The sequence below is a fragment of the Argiope bruennichi genome, chromosome X2, assembly GCF_947563725.1.
Source record: "Argiope bruennichi chromosome X2, qqArgBrue1.1, whole genome shotgun sequence".
Taxonomy (NCBI): domain Eukaryota; kingdom Metazoa; phylum Arthropoda; class Arachnida; order Araneae; family Araneidae; genus Argiope; species Argiope bruennichi.
Window position 1 is genome coordinate 43,791,261 of NC_079163.1, and position 20,196 is coordinate 43,811,456.

The 20,196-nt window shown below is 27.7% G+C and overlaps 1 protein-coding gene across 1 annotated transcript in view; it reads right to left on the reverse strand.

The window, feature by feature from the left end:
• Positions 1-13,415, reverse strand: part of LOC129959723 (uncharacterized) — a 31,928-nt gene extending 18,513 nt beyond the window's left edge. The window contains exon 1 of the mRNA XM_056072612.1: positions 13,324-13,415. Within this exon, the coding sequence (XP_055928587.1) occupies positions 13,324-13,415 (92 nt within the window). The remainder of the gene's footprint in view (positions 1-13,323) is intronic.
• Between the last annotated feature and the right edge of the window lie 6,781 nt (positions 13,416-20,196).

Below are 20,196 nucleotides of genomic sequence, written 5' to 3' on the forward strand. Positions count from 1 at the left end.
TTAGACAATTTGGATTGATTTCTGTCATTTTCCTTTAATTTGGCTTTAAAAACTTGAAAATATCTATTAAAATTTTAAATTTTGTAGACTCCCAGGACACATGGTCTTTTATAGAATGGGCTAATAAGGCTAAAAAATTTGCTTCAGTATTTAAAATAGGAAGCAAAAACTTTTATTAATATTAATTGTTTAATATTAAAAGCAAACTTTTTAATTGGCAATGCTACTAGACTACACTTTATTTTTTAATGTTCACGTCAACTTCATACTGGTTCAAAAAATTTTCATACAGAGACGGTCATTGAGAAAAGACGAAGCTTATACCTGCACATAGATGCCTAATAGGCATTTAATCAATGTTCTAATACTAATTCTGTAATCACGTTATCTGAAATCTGATAAGTGTAGTAGGATTATTTTGAATTCAATACCATCATTTATGTTAACAGTGCATATAAGTTTCAGCAGTTAAGACAGTGCATATATATAATAACAGGGAGTCCATTATTTCTGCTATTTCAATTTCCCTGAATTCTCCTTGATATTTCCATATTTTTTAAATTTTCCTTGATTTTTTTTCAAATGTATAATTAGAAAAAGAAATCACTGCATCAAAATAAGAAACATTATTACAATGATATCAAGGACAGTCAGTATGACATCAAAATTGCATTAACTTTTAGACCACCACCTACAGAAAAAAAAATAACCAGTACTCTGGCTGAATGCTTCACTTGTAACATTCAGTAAAAAGAGGAGAATAGTTCTTATTATTTTTTGTTGCATAAAAAGAGAAGTGTTTTAGAAGTACAAATTTTAAAAAGACAGTAGGAATGAATTTAGCAAATTTCTGTCACAATTGGTTTCATTGTATTCATTTAATTATGGCATTGGTTCATCATAAACATCATATATTGAGAGTACATGTAAGTTTCATATTCACACTGATATTTGAATTTCCATAAATTTTAATTGTTTTTAACAGATTTTTTAAAAAAAATTTCCTCATTTTATCGGTTAAATTTAATATACTCAAAATGGTGCTGCTTTATTATTTTTTTTCAATATTTATTTCACAATATGTTCTTAATTGTATCTGAGAAATTGTTCTACTCTTTTTATTAAAATCAATATAAAATAAAATTTAATGATCCCAAATGGCCACCCGTTATTATGAAATTTATATGCTCTTTCAACATATGATGTTTATGATGAATCAATCCACAATGAAATGAATACAATGAAACCACTTGTCACAAAAATTTAAAAAATTCATTCCTGCTGTCATTTTAAAATTTATATTTCTAAAACACTTTTCTTATTATGCAACAAAAAATAATAAAAACCATTCTCCCCTTTTTTTCTGTGTGTTACATTTGAAGCATTCAGCCAGTATGCTGGTTATCTGTTATTGAATTTTAGGTAAGCTTCAGTTATGTAAAATCCCTGTGATTTTTTTCAAATATATAAACCGACACTAGAAGTCTCATGCCACTCTAAACGGACTTTTAGCTAACCTGTCAGATATCAGAACTGTTTGTTCAGATTTACTCATGAAACATGTAGTACAAAAACACATGCACATTTACAGAGTACTTAAGAATGAAAACATTTGTTTCCTATCCATACTGCTCACCAACACACAAATCAGAAGTGTTCAATAATTCTATTAAAAGGAAAAAAATCTTTTAAAATTAGAAAAGGAAATCACTGTATTAAAATAAGAAACATTATACAATGATATCAAGCACAGCCAATATGATATCAAATTTGCATTAATTTTTAACCCATCAACCATAGGAAAAAAAAATCATCAGCATAAAAAGATAGCAGGAATGAATTTTGTAAATTTTTGTTGCAGTTGGTTCCATTGCATTCATTTCATTGTGGCATTGGTTCATTATAAACATAATATGTTAGGAGTGAATATCAGTTTCATAATAACAGGGTGACTATTATTTCTGATATTTGATTTTCCATTAATATTTCCAGATTGAAAAAAAAAAAATCCCTGATTCTTTTTGGATATTTTTAATATCCTCAAAATGATGCTGCTTTATTTATTTTTTCTTTATTTTTTTCAAAATATGTTCTTAAGTGTACCAGCAAACAATTCTTTAAATTAAAATCAATGTAAAATAAAATTTTATCTGAAAACAAAATGGAAAACATTATTTTCAGTTATTGAATTTGAATTAAACTTCAGTTATTTAAAATACATCCCTTTTTTTCGAATATATTAAACAATACTAGAAGTATAATTATACTCTAAACCGACTTTTAGCTAACATGTCATATATCAGAACTGCTTGCTCAGATTTACTCATGAAAGATGCAGTACAAAAACACTTTCACATTCACAGAATGCTGAATATTGAAATTATTTGTTTCCTATCCATATTGCTTACCAACCCACAAAATAGAATTCTACAATAATTCTATAAAAAGAAAAAAAACATCTTTTAAAATTAGAAGAATGAAGAAGAAGTTTTCAGATCATTAAATTTTATTTTACATTCATTTTATTTAAAATAGTAAACCAATTTCTCATATACAGTTAAGAACATATTGTAAAATAAATGAAGGGAAAAAAATAAAGCAGTATCATTTTGAGTTTTTTAAATTCCACAGAAAAAAAACATAATTTTTTTTTAAATCTGGCAATATCAAGGAAAATTCAGGGAAATTCATATATCAGAAATAATAGCGACCCTATTATTATGCAACTTCAATACACTCTCATCATATGATGTTAACTGTTTATGATTAATCAATGCCACAATGAAATGAATACAATGAAATCAATTTTCACAAAAATTTATATAATTCGTTCCTAGTGTCTTTTTAAAATTTATACTTCTAAAACACTTTTCTTTTTATGCAACAAAAAAAAAATAAGAACCATTTTTTTTCCTATGTTAAAGTGAAGCATTCAGCCAGAATGATGGTGATTTTTTTTTCTGTGGTTGGTGGGCTAAAAGTTAATGCAAATTTTATATCATTATATAATGTTTCTTATTTTGATGCAGTTATTTACGTTTCTAATTTTAAAGCAATTTTTTATTTTTTATGGAGTTATTGTATACTTTTGATTTGTGTGTTACTGAGCACTGTGGATAGGAAACAAATAATTTCAAGCATTCTGTCAATGTGCAAGTGTTTTTGTACTGCATCAGCACTCTGTCAATGTGCAAGTTGTTTTGTACTGCATCTTTCATAAGTAAATCTGAATAAGCATTTCTGATATATGACAGGTTAACTAAAAGTCGGTTTAGAGTGGCATTAGTCTTCTAGTGTTGTTTAATATATTTGAAAAAAAGAAAGGGATTTTACATTACTAAAGCTAATCTGAAATCCATTAACTGATAATGAGCATACTACCTGTATGTATCATCTGTAACATACAGAAAAAAGTAGAGGAAGGTTCTTATTATTTTTTGTTGCATAAAAAGACAGCAGGAATGAATTTTCTAAATTTTTGTGACAATTGGTTTTATTGTATTCATTTCATTGTGGCATTGATTCAAAATAAACATCACATCTTGAGAGAGCATATACGTTTCATAATAACAATGTGGCCAGTATTTCTGCTATTTGAATTTGCTTCACCTTTCTAGATTTAACACAAATTCCCTGACTTTTTCAGATGTATTTAATATCCTTAAAATGATGTTGCTTTGTTTATTTATTTTTTTTTACTTCACACTATGTTCTTAACTATATCTGAAAAATTGTTCTGCTCTTTTAATTAAAATCAAAGTAAAATAAAATTTATTGAGTATATAGAATATAAAAGTAAGGCAAATAATAAACTGGTCATTATTACCGGTATTTTATTTTTTGTACTACTTTATCTAAAAACTAGTTTGCTTGAATAAAAATTTTCTATATTATGAATTAAAATATATATTTGTGTATCAACTACATAAATAATTTTCAAAATGTTAAATAAAATACAAAGAACTTAGCAATGTATTATTATATTATATTGAATATTAAGTAAAATATTCTGTTTTTGCAAAAATTAATTTAAATCTTAGAATTAATTATGCATACGATCTGGAATGGTGGAAGTTGTGTTTTGAAATTCCTGTTTCGAAAAAACGCCGATTTCAAAATTTATCAGAGAACACGTAACCATTTTACTTGCACATCCAATTTATGAAGGAAATAAATTTCATTAGACTATAAATAACCAAAATTTTAGTCTCGGTACTGATGGGGTGTAAATTATTCCAGATCAGTACACTATTATTTCTTAAAATTAACCTGCCTGGAGTACAATCGTACGCTGCTTCATTCTACCATCGCTTAAGTACTAATAAAACATAAACAACGGCAGCAATGAACAATCGGAAAAAAAAACACAGGTAATAAACACATAGAAAATCTTGCCCTGATTACAAGACGTATAATATACTTTTAAAGACAGAAATACAATTTCTTTTCCATTGCATAGCCTTGTTTTTATAAATCATTGAACAAATAATACAGTTTTTCCATATGTGAAAACGATATGTCCAGGATTGAAAAGCTAATTTTTAATGAAACGACACTGTGAAGGGGGAAATTATGAAATATTGTCATAAACAAGTGCAATGAAATCTTTCGTAAATAATACAATATTGTATACCTAGTTACATAACAATTTTTAAACCCAGGTCTGAAAAAAAATGGTGCATATAATGTTCAAATTAATACAAGCTTTGATAAATTAAGTAATAGGCCAAATATATTATTAATGTACATAATATAGCATTTAGTTACAATAAATTAATTACTTACAAGGATTCAAAACAGCTGAAATAATCAAATCGCTGATTGTAAACGTTAACTCGAAGTAGTAATGACTACGTCTGACGGTCACAAAGAAACGAACTCGTTAAAGAGAGAATTCAAAAACGATAGTTGTTTCAATCGTCACTTAAGGATCAGCTTTTTCTTAATTTATTATCCTCGTTCGCGGAGTCTCTATGGTAAAGGATACTCTGATTGGACAGTTTCTTTCTCACAGACTTTTCTTTGCTGTAGCTGCTGAAACTCTAACCAGGCTTTTATTTCAAGAAAATGTTTGGCCTATTTATTTTTATATTAAAAATATTACCGTAAAATGTATATATGCATATATGCTAGAGTTATAAAGATACTCAAATGACAATAAAAGGCCTAGAAATCATTGCAATTCTTATTGAATATAAATAAAATAAAATATGTAAAACAAAATAACATAAGGGGATATACGTTTTTTAATTTCATGATAAAATTATTACCATAAGATGTCTATCTGCAAATGTGCTATATTTTTAAAGATATTTAGATGAAATGAAGCGGTTTAGAAATCATTTCAATTTCATACGGAATATGCTTGCAAAATAAAATAGAACAAGAGGGGACATATCGAAAGTAAAGAGATTCAAAATAAATCAATCAATTTAAAGATAATATTTAAAATTTTGTATGTGTATCTGAAAACAAAATAAGTAATTTTATAGAAAAAAAGTTTAAATTTAAATAAAATTCTTACTTTTGGGAATAAAAACAATCTATTTCACTTATAAATTGATATTCTAAAATATGAAACATTAGTTTATGTATCTAGAAACAGATACCAAATAAATAATTTAAAGTGGTGAGCACTAGCTGTTCATCAAATATTTCAACTCTGTTATGGAAAAAAAAATCGTAATATTTCTGATTTATCTAGCAATTAAGAAACAACATTCCGAATTGTTTCATTTTTTAAGAAATGCCTGGAGATTTCTGGCTTTTCCTTCAGCTTGAAACTTTTAGGAAGTTCCTTTGCAGCACACTGTAAATTTAATTGAACTCTGTTTAGTTATTAATATCGGAATTTCTGAATACTTTATACATCTCTTTTGAATACTTATTTCTTTCCTTTTTTTAACACATATTTTAGGAATGGATTAAAGAATAGGAACAAATATCAGAAACAGGTTTGGCGTGTTCCGAGAAACACAAATCAACTGGACACCTTTATGTTTATAAAAGTTACTTTATAGATGCCAGCACAATGTGCAACAAGTAATAATTAATGCTTTATATTTTATTCTTTCAAATTCCATAAAGAATATTTGTCTATACATGTGTTATTTTAGCCATTTTTTGTGGTAGTATTTAGATAATTCCAATGTTAAATTTTAAGTTTATTTTGCATGTGGCCAGGGACATATTTGGGTCTGTCTAGCTACAGATATATTTAATTGCATCAAATTCCATTATTAAAAGTAATTGTATTATACATGTTTTAAACTTTTTTATGGTTCTTCTAAAGTTACAAATCCATAAAAGTTTTAGAGCTTTCATAACACATATTTTTTACCAAGGCCTGATCTAAATCTCATTTTGCTTGACGCAAGAATGATATTTAGTGCCTGCTTTGTTACAGAGCACTTATCAAATATTGCATAGTTTACATGTATTTTCCTAGAATGGAAATATCTGCTCTTTTAATTCTCTTTTCAATCTACTGACCAGTTCGATATAGGAAAGAAACTCTGATGATTTTTTTTTCTTTCTTTTTTGTGCTGTAGTTTTTGACCTTTATGACACACATTTCCTGAATAAGAGAACAATTTATGTTAAGAAAATATATCAAAAATTTCAGATCTGGCAATAAATTGTCTTAAATTTAAAAGCTTACCTGTTAGGCCAGTTGCACACAATGAAAAGTTAAGAACTGAAATAAAATATTCATTTTTATAATTTAAATATATTTCTGATCTTTGAATAAATTTTAAATATTATTAAAACAAAAAAGAAAGACTTTAGGTTTGTTTATTATTATTTACAAAATTTTAAAACATTACTTCATAGCTTTATAAATAATATAAATTTTACTATAAATAAATTATACTATAAATTTACTATAATATAAATTTACTATACTATAAATTTACTAGAACTACTATAAATTTACTAGAACTCATTACTTAGTACTCTCATTATTGATAATGATATAAAATCTGTTTTTACTGGTATCAAATTATTTGAAAGTGAGTGAAAATTCTGGATGCAGTGCAGTTCTTAAAATTACTATTCGAAGGTAAGTATCAATTATTTAAATTTTATTAATAATAATAATGAATAATAATACATAAACAAATAAATAAAATGTAGATGGTATTTATTGAGAAACAGATTGCAAATATAGACTATTTTTATTTTGTGCTTATGAATTTAAACATAAATCATTTTAAATTTGTCATGTAATATATATAATGTATACATGAAAAATATTTATGTTTTCATAACTTCAAACTAAATTAATAAATAACAGGTAACTAGTATATATTGTGGCATACAAGATTGGTTATTCATTCTATATACATTTTGATTTTAGTTTCAAATTTTATCAAGAATTAACTGATGAATTCAGTTTTATGATTAAAATACTGTAGTTTAAAGAAATAAAATTGAATTTATTATGTCTCTTTATCATTAGTTGTAAAAAGATTCAGATAAGAAATTTGTGTTTAGTGCAAATGTTGGATTTATTTGGCACATATATACTTATGAATATAATTTTTTTTTAAATCAGGTTGCATTTTTCTTCATATGTCTTAATGTTTAATATCTCCTCCATTTAATTATTTATTTTTCGATTTCAATAATTATTCCTTATATTTTCAATAATAATTTTTTATCTCTAATATTTTTAGGAATTATCATACTTTTAAACGCTTAAATTTGCTTTTGCAATCCATATAATATATGCCTGGTGAAACATTCAAATTGTTTTGATTACAGGTACTTTCACTACCAAAACACCAAGAACCACTGCCAGAAGTTGTAGAATCTTCTGTATTATGTGATCTTCTGTACTCGCATAATCATTTTGTAAGTGACATTCTTGTATTTATATATATTCTAAAGCTAAATTTCTTTTATTCATTAAAATGTCTTGTAGGACTTTCTTACACTAACCTTTTCAATTGTATGTTGAAAGTGGAAGATATTTACTTAGGTTTCCTTTTTTATTTTCCCCCCTTTTAGAAATCTTAACTACTCAAATAGAGTTTTGAAGTGCAGCAGAAGGAGGAACAATCAATTACTTGTTCAACCTACAGAAATAGCAAGAAGAAAATAAATTTATTGTGAAAGAAAAGTCAAGATGGTGGAATACCAGTTAAGCCAGCATTACCACCTGCCCTAAAAGAACATGCATATCGAATTTTCTATGATTTACCTAAAAAACATCCAAAAACAAAGCATATTGTGCTTTGTTTTTTATAGTTTGAAATATTGTGTTGAAAACAATGTATCTCTTCAAAGTTAATTTATATTTTTTTTAATTTATACTTACTATATTTCTATCAAGCTTCAAAAATATACTTGTTAGTTGTAATTTATTTTCTTCTTCTTCTTCTTCTTCTTTTTTTTCTTTTGTTGCACATGTTTTAAAAAGGTACTACAACATTCTAACTGGATTTGTATGGTGTTAAAGTAATTGGAATTAGTATAATAATATTTTAATGCTATTATGGTATTAAGTAGCACTTATATTATGAAACTTATATGTTAATTATTTTTCAATTTATATACATACATATATATTTAAACATTATTTATACATTAAATTTTATATATAAATATATATATATATATATATATATATATATATATATATATATATATATATATATATATATATATATATATATATTAAAAAATAAAGAAGTTGAACAAAGTATTTCGAAGTTGCTCTGTTGTGTATTGAAGCATTTTCAGAAGATGAATAACCTGAATTTTTTTATTGGTGTTACGTATATTCACATATATCAATCAAATGTTTCCTAAAATCAAACTTGAACTCTTATTTGATGGAATTTGAAGTTGTGCTTGACATGTGCATACTAAAACTTATTCCTATACCTTGAAGTCAATTCCTATACGTTCTTCCCATGCACCTTATTATTATTATTATTATTATTTTCTGCAAATACTCTTCAAAATTTTTGAATAAATTGTATTCAAAATAAAGTGTCTTTAACAGTGCATAGAAGAAACAAACAAACAAAAAAAAATACTAATTTATGAATTTTTTTATCATAAAAAATAGAAGTTTAAAAATTATTTCAAAGGGAGAGATAAGAGGCCTTGGGAAGCACATAACCTCAAAGGAATTTCCATCTTAATCTTCGGCTGAAAATTGAAGTAGTTAGTGGTATAAAACATAGTTTTTTTTATTCTTAAAATTGAAAGTGTCTTGTCATGCCAAAGGAATATAGGCGAAGTGAGGAAGTGATTTAACATAGTGTCTAATCTTAAAAATTATAACAACATTTTATGTTAGAATGTCTAGAAAAATAATTTATTTTTTTAAAATTTCAAATATAAGAAAAAAAATTTCTATATCAATTATAAATCTATCAACTAAACAAAGAGAGAAAAGCATTAGGAAGAATGTATCCCTAATACATAAAAATTCTCATTCTAAGATTTGTACAAATAATCAGTATTATGTATTATTAGGAGATGTTAAAAAGTAAGTATACCAAGAACATTTTATACTGTGAATCATTTTCCCTGAGAGATATCAAAAAGATAATTTTTAAAAACATAAATGTGTACAAAAGTCTTCAAAATTTAATGAATCTTTTAATTTATTTGTAAAAAGAGATCTTCTCTTGATTAAGTTTGTCATTTTGAGGTTTTTCCATATGCTCCATAAATAAAGTTCACAGAGGAGGCAAAAATAGTTTATAAGAATTTAGAAGATTTGTGTTTAAAGTCAGTACATTTTTTCAATAAAATATTTTATGTGAACAGAGAGAACAATGCAAACTGTGTCAAATCTATTTTATTTTGATAGTTAGTGCATACTATTACTTCAAATGAAACTAATAAATTTCCAAATATAAGAAAATTTGTAATTGAAAAGAGATTTTTAAAAAATTCCTAAAAGAATAAATTTTTTTTTTCATTTCACAGTACTTAGCATTTATTTGATATGTTATTTCATTTTTTTGTAATTTTATTTAATTGCTGAGGCAATGAAAACATATTATTTGCTGTAGAATAATTCAAATTACATTCGCTTCTGGAAATAGAGCAATATTTTAAAATATCATGTTAGAACTTAACAAATATATTTAACTCACAAATACTAAAGATAGAAGCTTCTTTAAATAATAATCGTTTGAATGTCAGAAGGAATTACTTTGAAATGGAGTAGGAGATATCCGACTCCAGTTATTGAACAATAAATATTAAAATTATTCTTTTTAACGTGTCTTAATAAAATGTTTTGAATGATTAATGAAAGTTTTGGAAAATATACGAAGTTTCTCAATACTTTTTATTACTCTGAAATATATTTCTATATAAATAAATGAAATATTTACATTTATCTCTCTCTCTCTCTCTTTTTTTTTTTTTTTTTTTTTTTTTTTACGGTTTACATGTAATACTAATCTTGAACACATATGCAGCAGAAAAGATCAAATCCTGAAACCTAAACTCTAGAAATATAAAAATTCCAATTTATTAAAAATATTTTTGTGTTTTTTCTTAATATTATTTCAAAAATTATATTATTATCTCAAAAAAATTAGCTACGAACTCACATATTCTTTTCAGTCACATTATCCCGGAAGCTACAACAGTTATTGCACAGGATTCCACAAAAAGTGGAACAAGCGCTTTTGTCTCAAATATTGTACCTAAAGATATATATCCTATTATAAAATTTCTTTAAAGAAGGTTTTAAATTGAAGGAAAACACTTCAGTTTTTGTAGAGGTTGGCAGTAAAAAGTTTTTTTTTTTTTTTTTATTGAATTTTTTTTGAGGCTCCGTACGTAAAAGTGTCACTTTTCTTTGGAGGAGGGAGAGACACTCTGTAAGGCCTTCTATAGACCATTTACAAAATTTTTGCGCAAACAACTGTGAAAAAACTAGCTAATCATATTTTATTTTGTTTTATTTTTGCCCGTTTGTTCACATAAGTTTAATCAGATTCATTTCCTCTTTTGAAGCAACACGAGTATTATTTTGGGATGGACGCACAATTTTCAACCATAGTCAAATAAAGAAGATGTTCCTGAGCCATCCAGGACCGGCCATCTGTGTGAATTTGGGTGCGATGGACACCAGGCCCACAAGAAAGAAACACTCACTTTTTTCACATTTTTAAAAACGAAAAATTATATCACATTGGCTTGTTTAAAGATGCCCAGGAAACTTTTCTGGCAAAATAGAGGGCGAATTCCAGTACGTTAAAGGACCGTAAAATAATTTTATTGTAAATATGTAACAAAAGCATTGTTACTAAGACCCCGACGACGTTCCAATATGGTCAGTTTTGTTGATTTTGACGATTCATTTTGCTGACAATTGGTAAGATTCTACTATTTCCTTTACATACCTAGGAAATTCTACGCATAAAATTCCTCCACATCGTGAATAATCCTTTGTGATCCCCTCCCACATCGTGAATGTAGGACAATTTCTAAGGAAAATAAAATTTAAAAAATGGAGGGATGTATGAAGGCAAGTTATTTTCCACTGGGTCTCGTGTTTGACAATTTTAAATGCAATAAATTGTTAAAATTTTCTAATTATTAAGTTACACATGCAACAAAGGTCCTGAAAAAGTTATGCTACTTATCCTATAAGAATCATCCAACATGAGTTTAGTTATTTAAATTAATAGATCTTTTATCAAATTTGCTTTATGATTATTTCAAATCCTTTTAGTTTTATCTTTAAAAAATGCTTAGGAACCCAAAATTTACTAACCCGAGGCTACTAATAGAAATGGCCAATCTTGGAACTCCCCCCCCCCCTTCCATACTTTCATACCACATCAACAGGTAGCCCTATGCTTCACAACGTATTTAACGTGTTCCAGTCCAGTCTTCAGGTAATCCCTTTAGAAGAGGTACTTCGGCTTCCGAAAGCCGAAATTTGTCACCAAACTGCCCGATAATAGCTGTAATAAAAATAGATTACAGAAAAATTTATCTATGTTTTGTATATGCTGCAGCTGAAAGGAGAATGATTTAACAAAGCTAATGCGGTTTTTTTTTTTTTTTTTAGTGGGACTGCTTCAGAACGTCTAAAAGTTTGCCTTAGCATGGCAATGAAGTTCATTTAAATTGAGATCCATCAAATATGCACATCTGATTCGACTAAAAATTATCATGCGAATTCAACTGTAACAAATTATCTCAGTGGCAAGAACTGAACTGAACAAAGAAGAAATATTAAATATGTTTATGAAAAACTGTTTCTCTATGAAAAATTATTGAATGTTTTCATATCTACTTGTTCAATTACCTCTGTTTTTTGTTTGTATGTTTTTACTTGTTTTGTTAAAACCACTTGATACAGCACGTGATTTCGAATACTGGAGTACTTAAGATGTATTAGAATACTTGTGGAATACTAGAATATTCTTATTTTAAACTAATTCAACACTTTAGGTAAAGTATAAAAAAAGAAACAAAAACAGATATTTATTAATGTTATCCATCTTCTTTAAGTTTTTAAATGAAGTTTTGCTTCAACTTTTCATTTTAATTCTCAAATTTAAAATTGTGGCGAGTGAACGTAACTCGTCCACTTTAATAGTTTTCTCAATAAATTCAATTTTTACTGAGTTTCACCAAAGTTAAAAAAATTTTAGTTAAACAAAAAAAAAATGATAAAAAACAAACATAAATTCATCACTTTTAGGAATTTAACTAATCATTTCTTTTTAAAATAATTTGTATAAAAATAAAAAAATAAAAAATATTCCAAAATGTTTATAAAAATTCCAGCGCTCTAAAAACGGGAACTCATTACTTGAATTCCAAAAAAATTCTCGTAAATATTTCATGATTTATTAAAAGACACAATATGGCTTATAAAAAGGTTTTTGTATTGTCGCTTGAAACTTAAACATGACTCGAGGATATCTCTACAACTAATCGAACACACCTCACTATATATATATAGAGAGAGTCTTATATATCTTAGAATAGCTGTATGAATTTTCGGCAAAAAAGCGCAATATATTGTAAGAAAAAGTTAACTTAAAATTTGAGGCTTTATATATATATATATATATATTGGTTATACAGTCATGACCATTGTAATATGCTTGCTCACAGCGCTCGTATTTTCTTTTACCTGAAATTTACAAGCAGAGGTCGTTATCAAAACGTTTATTTATATGCACGATCATTTTAAAAAAAAGTGTAGCAATTTGTTTCCGGATTTTATATGAATTTTCTTTTATTAAATAAAATTTATGAAATAACGAATCAAAAATCAAAATCAAACTAGCGCAGGAAAGATCTGTTTCTAAAACCACTAACCTTGCAGTTTTCAATGACCTCGCAGCCATGACGTTCGGCCATTCGTCGGTCACTGACCAGTCACGTTCTTTCATTCCCCCTTGAGGAGTCATCTTGCAAAAATTAGGAAAAAAAAAAAAAAAAAAAAATGATTACGACGCAAACGTGCAACTCGATTTCATTCATGTATAAAATAAAAATAAGGAATAAAAAGCACCAGATCGTAAAAGTTTCTGTTGCAAATTTGAGAGCAAAAAGGTTTAGTGATAATGGCAAAAGGAACTTAATGCCTCAGCCAATAATATACTGTAATATTATTTTTACCCCTTCTATCTTTCTACGATCTTCATTATACCCTTCCTTTCCTGTAATATAATCTATTAACGAAATATTTTTCACAGAATACTTTAGCTTTTCTTCACTGACATTTGTTTTGACTTTTTTTATCTGCGGCGGCCGCGCCACCCAATTCCGGGGATAATCGGAAGTGTACTATATTTCTCCTTTGATTATTTTCATTACTTGGAGCACTTCGACTAGCAATTTTATTCCTGTAAAAACAGTCCTTGGCGATATGATTTGGGCGTCCGCAGATGTAATAGAGCCTTACACCAGAACTTTTGTTTTTTCTAGAATAAAACACTTCCGCATTGATTCCTTCAGCACGAGTACTCGTCGGCGAATAACAGGTAATTTCTTCTTCACGTAAAATTTCTAATATTTGTCTAATTTTGTTCTTACATTTTAAAACTTATTTCATTATTATTGCATTCTGAAAAAAAGATCATCAACGGTAAAGAGGAAAATATATGAATTAAAATAATAATAAAGAAGACAAGAGAAAATGAATTATCAAATTTAAGAGCCACAAAATAAAAGCATAAAAAATTCGCTCACTTCAAAACAGAGTGATTTACTGGAAGGTTTAAAGCGATACGTTCTCCTTGAGCAAAGTGCAGACTGAGATGTATTTTGGGCATCTCTGGATCGGCGCTCAATCAATTTATGATCCCCCCACTTAATTTTCCTTTCACTTTAATCCCATAATTTCTCTTATACGTTACGTTTTTGGTTATGTTTTCATATTTCGATAACAGAACCACATCTGGAGTACATTACTTCGTTACAAGTTACTCTATCTCAAGAAGAAATATCAATAATTTTTCAAAAATATGTTGCTGATAATTACAATTCGAAATTTTGATCCATTTACGAGGTAAAGTTGCTTTTTTAATGGTAATTTAATTCCATTTTTTATGGTTATTTTTAGGACAGAAATATCGGTAATTTTTCAAAAATACGATGCAGATAACAATAATTAAAAATTTTAGTCCACTTAGAAGGTACGTTGCTCTTTAAATGGAAGTTCTATTGAATTCATTCTATTTTTTTGATGATGCTTTTTCTTTAACACTGTTCATTTTTGAACTTATGAACCGAGCTGTCTGTACTCAAGCATGTAAAAAAAATTTAAAAAATCTTCATTATGAGTGTTTGAGCAAAACGACGTGAGACTGCGAGCTAGAATGTAAGGGACTAAGGCAAAACTTTCATGATTACTGAAGATTTCTAAAAGCAACGAATTACAGGAAGAAGCGAAGAAGACAATAATTGCAAACACCCTATTGTTATTTCTAATATTGTTTGAATTTATGTTTGAATTCTTGAAATGAGAGCTTCTCATCTGAATAATTGCGGTTGTTTGAAAAATATTGTAAACTAGCCATTACCCGCGACTTCGTTCCCGTGGAAATTTTGATGTGTATGTATGAGAACCGACGGTCTCATCAAAATGTAAAATGTTATCAAACCGTATCATTATAGTGCTGTTGAAAGAAAATTCTGATATGATATAGTCAAGAAACTTGTAACTGATTGAGAAAGGTCTAAGGGATAATCTCAATATTTATTTTTATTCTAATACCATAATGTATACAACATTAAGCCCTGGAAAGGCCTGACAATAAAATTTCCTCCTTAAAATTAACTTGATAAATTCATTAACTTAAAATACCATTAAAATTTGCGAATTCTGGAATAAGATCTGATATACGAATTTTTTGTACACAAATTTTTAAACGAAATTTCAAAAAGGCATATTGGATCGAATTATTAAAAATATCTCGATTTCCATAATGGAAAAATCGCGAGATATAAATTATAAATTATGTAAATAAGCCTGAACGTTTGAGCTATTTCTATCAAAGTCAGTTTTGTAATAATAAATGATTAAGTTACAAAGTTGTCCCTCCCCCCCCCCTTTTTTCACCTCTTTACATAATATGATGTACTTAAATATGACGACAAACGAATTTTTCTGAGAATTGATATGCAATTTTTTTAAAAAGAAATTATTAAAACTAGTCTTCCATTACTTATTTTGTCCATAATAGTTTTCATTTTGGTGAAAAATTGAATTTCATACAATTTGTCTAATTTTGTTCTTACATTTTAAAACTTATTTCTATATTATTGTACGTTCTCCTTGAGCAAAGTGCAGACTGAGATGTATTTTGGGCATCTCTGGATCGGCGCTCAATCAATTTATGATCCCCCCACTTAATTTTCCTTTCACTTTAATCCCACAATTTCTCTTATACGTTACGTTTTTGGTTATGTTTTCATATTTTGATAACAGAAACACATCTGGCGTACATTACTTCGTTACAAGTTACTCTATCTCATGACTCTATCTGATTAAAATATTGTTGAAATCTATTTAAAATCAAACGGTATTATCTTTATTTTCAATAAAAAAGTGCTTTTTAGGTTAATGAATTTCTTATTGATTAATATTCGCTTTCACCTGACAATAAAATTTCCTCCTTAAAATAAAACCAGACAAATTCATTAACTTAAAGTACCATTAAAATTTGGGAATTCTGGAGTGAGATCTAATATACGATTTTTTGTACACAAATTTTTGAACGAAATTTGAAAAAGGCATATTGGATCGAAATATTAAAATGTCTCGATTTCTGTAATGGAAAAATCCCGAGATATAAATTAGAAATTATGTAAATCAATTTTTTGATGTAAATAAGCATGTCCGTTTGAGCTATTTCTATCAAAGTCAGTTTTGTATAATAAATGCTTAAGTTCAAAGTTGTCCCTCCTCCCCTTTTTTTCCCACGACTATACATAAGATGGCGTACTTAAATATGACGACAAACGAATGAGCAAACGAATTTTTCTGAGAATTCATATGTAATTTTTTAAAAAAGAAATTATTAAAACTAGTCTTGCATTACTTATTTTGTCCAGAATGGTTTCCATTTTGGTGAAAAATTAAATTTCATACAATTTGTCTAATTTTGTTCTTACATTTTAAAACTTATTTCATTATTATTGCATTCTGAAAAAAAAGATCATCAATTGAAAAGAGGAAAATATATCAATTAAAATAATAATAAAAAAGACAAGAGAAAATGAATCATCAAATTTAAGAGCCCCAAAATCGGAGTTTCAAAATAAAAGCATAAAAAATTCGCTCACTTCAAAACAGAGTGATTTACTGGAAGGTTAAAAGCAATATGTTCTCCTTGAGCAAAGTGCGAACTGGGATGTATTTTGAGCATCGCTGGATCGCCGTTTCATCAATTTATGATTCCCCCCCCCCACACTTAACTTTCGCTTCACTTTCTTTCCCACAATTTCTCTTATACGTTACATTTTTAGTTATGTTTTCATATTTCGATAACAGAAACACATCTGCAGTACATTACTTCGTTACAAGTTACTCTATCTCAAGAAGAAATATCAATAATTTTTCAAAAATACGTTGCTGATAATTACAATTCGAAATTTTGATCCATTTACGAGGTAAAGTTGCTTTTTTAATGGTAATTTAATTCCATTTTTTATGGTTATTTTTACGAAAGAAATATCGGTAATTTTTCAAAAATACGATGAAGATAACAATAATTAAAAATTTTAGTCCACTTAGAAGGTACGTTGCTCTTTAAATGGAAGTTCTATTGAATTCATTCTATTTTTTTGATGATGCTTTTTCTTTAACACTGTTCATTTTTGAACTTATGAACCGCGCTGTCTGTACTCAAGCATGTAAAAAAAATCTAAAAAATCTTCATTATGAGTGTTTGAGCAAAACGACGTGAGATTGCGAGCTAGAATGTGAGAGACTCCATTCTAAGGCAAAACTTTCATGATTACTGAAGATTTCTAAAAGCAACGAATTACAGGAAGAAGCGAAGAAGACAATAATTGCAAACACCGTATTGTTATTTCTAATATTGTTTAAATTTATGTTTGAATTCTTGAAATGAGAGCTTCTCATCTGAATAATTGCGGTTGTTTGAAAAATATTGTAAACTAGCCATTACCCGTGACTTCGTTCCCGTGGAAATTTTGATGTGTATGTATGAGAACCGACGGTCTCATCAAAATGTAAAATGTTATCAAACCGTATCATTATAGTGCTGTTGAAAGAAAATTCTGATATGATATAATCAAGAAACTTGTAACTGATTGAGAAAGGTGTAAGGGATAATCTCAATATTTATTTTTATTCTAATACCATAATGTATACAACATTAAGCCCTGGGAAGGCCCTGGGATTAGATCGTCAATGTAAAAGCCAATTTTAAAGGAAATTGCAGCCTCTTGAAGCAAATTGGGCAAGTTGTTTGGAATAACAGGTATGCGGTTAATTAAAACGCTGCCTCCTTTAGCAGCTCCTGTAATAATGGTAGCTTTTATAATATTACTGCAAACTCTCTGATACGAAGCCTTCCACCATCCTAAACACGATATCTTCTTAAAAGCGTCCTTGTATGTATCCCACGATCGGAGGAGGTTTGACAGTCCGCAAGTGCTCACTAAAATTGCAAACAGTATTCTAGCTACTTTCATAGCCCCAGCATTATTACTCCTCTTCGAAAGATTAGATTTGCATTTTCTGGGCATTTCGAAAAAGTATCAAATAATAACAAATAAAAAAAGATTTAAACTAACCCAAAAAATGTTGTACTTAAAGCTATAAATTTATTAAAAATATATAATAAAACAAAATAGAAAATTAAGTCCGTATTTCTCTAAAATCAAGTCAAGTCTATTTTATTTATTGATCGAGTTTGAGATAGCTACAGCAGTATAATACACATAATTTTTAAACTTTTAATTACAATTCTCAACAATCAGAACACACTGCGCATGCGTGAATTTTCTATTTTGGCGTAACGCAAATGCGTGAATTTTCTACACCAGTTAGGGTAATGCAATGCAAATTAGAAATTTTTATTTCCTTTATTCTGTTTTATTTTAATTTAAAAATATTTCAGAGTAAATCCGAAAGATCGATTAATTACCAATTTTTAATTTTAAATGCATCAAACACTAATAAAATGAACAGAATCATTTGAAATAATCGATCGAAAATATCTTAAGTCTTGCCTCTTCAGCGTGGGAAAGAAAAACAACTCAAGCCCTACTCATTTGGCAGTGGGGAAATAAAGACTTTTGGCTGGAAAGTTAGTTTTTAATTAATAAAAAATTAATAACTCAATTAACCGGAAACAATAGTAGCCAATGTCTTATTCCAGACTATAATCTATCTCTGTGCTAAATTTCATCCAATTCCGCTCAGCCGTTCTGGCGTGATTGACTAACAAACATCCATCAATCTATGCATCCAAAATTTCACATTTATACAGTAGTATAGATAATCGAAGAGGGATATCCCCAGATAAAAAACTTCGTTGTCATTTTCAGATTTGATTGCATTTAACCAGACGTAATACTAAAAAAAAAAGCAGAAAAAAAACTTGTGCGACTGACACTAGGAGTTTTGTATTAGGTAACAGAGTAGTAGGCGTTGTATTTCAGAGGATTTTTTTCTCTTTCTAATATTATGTAAGCATTTACAAAAATAGTACGATGCATTTTTATAAACTTTTTATTGATTTTCTTTCAATAAACAGAATGGAGAGGTTTCTAAGCAAAACTATAAGCAAGTTTTAACATGTTAAGCTGTAGGTTTAAACAGGTTCGGTGTTAACTCTTTTTCTAATCGCTGTCTTCATCTGAAAAGAAAAAAAGAATTAAGTTCTATGTAATGATACTGTGAAAAAGCATAAAATTATTTAATAGCAATTACATGATCACTACCCTTGTCTGCTATACTGTCAAGGAATTACGCATTTAGCGGCCTTAGGCGAATCACCAAATGAGGCCTCTCGTTTACTAAATTGGTTTATTTAATCTCACAATTAAACATTTTTTAACTTATTAATACGTCGATGATTTGTATAACGTAATTTTTCATTTTAGTAATTTAATGAAAATTAAATTTTTTTGTTTTTTGCTTATTAGCATTCACACAATATTGTTTCAGCATATACTCACTGTTTATGAATACTGTAATTATTAAGTGATTGTTATGAAATAAATCGAAACCTTACGAATTTTACAAGACAAAGTTAATCTTATCCAAGTATTTTTTTATTCGAAGTATTTGTTTTTAATTGACAAATTGTTTCCTTTGTTATTAATGCCTTTTCAGTCGATTTACTTGCGCCCTCCTGAGCTCAGCGGTCTGCTTCATCTGCCTACTTGTAAATCCTCTACTTAAATAATACTTTCTACTCATATTAGTGATCTACTCCTATTTGTAGATAATGTGACCTTGAATCCCCTACAGAAAATACACGGACTATAATAGAATTTTTAATTTTCACGTCTAAAACTTAAATCTAGTTTTAACTGCCATGTATATTTTTTAAAAATATGTATTTGCATTTAAGCTTTATTTGCACTGTTATATTTCATTAAATAATTATCTTATTTTTATATTATATTTGTTTGCAATATTGGATAAAAAACACTAAAACTCAAGCAAAATTTTACAGTAACTCAAATTTATTCTATTTTTTCAAT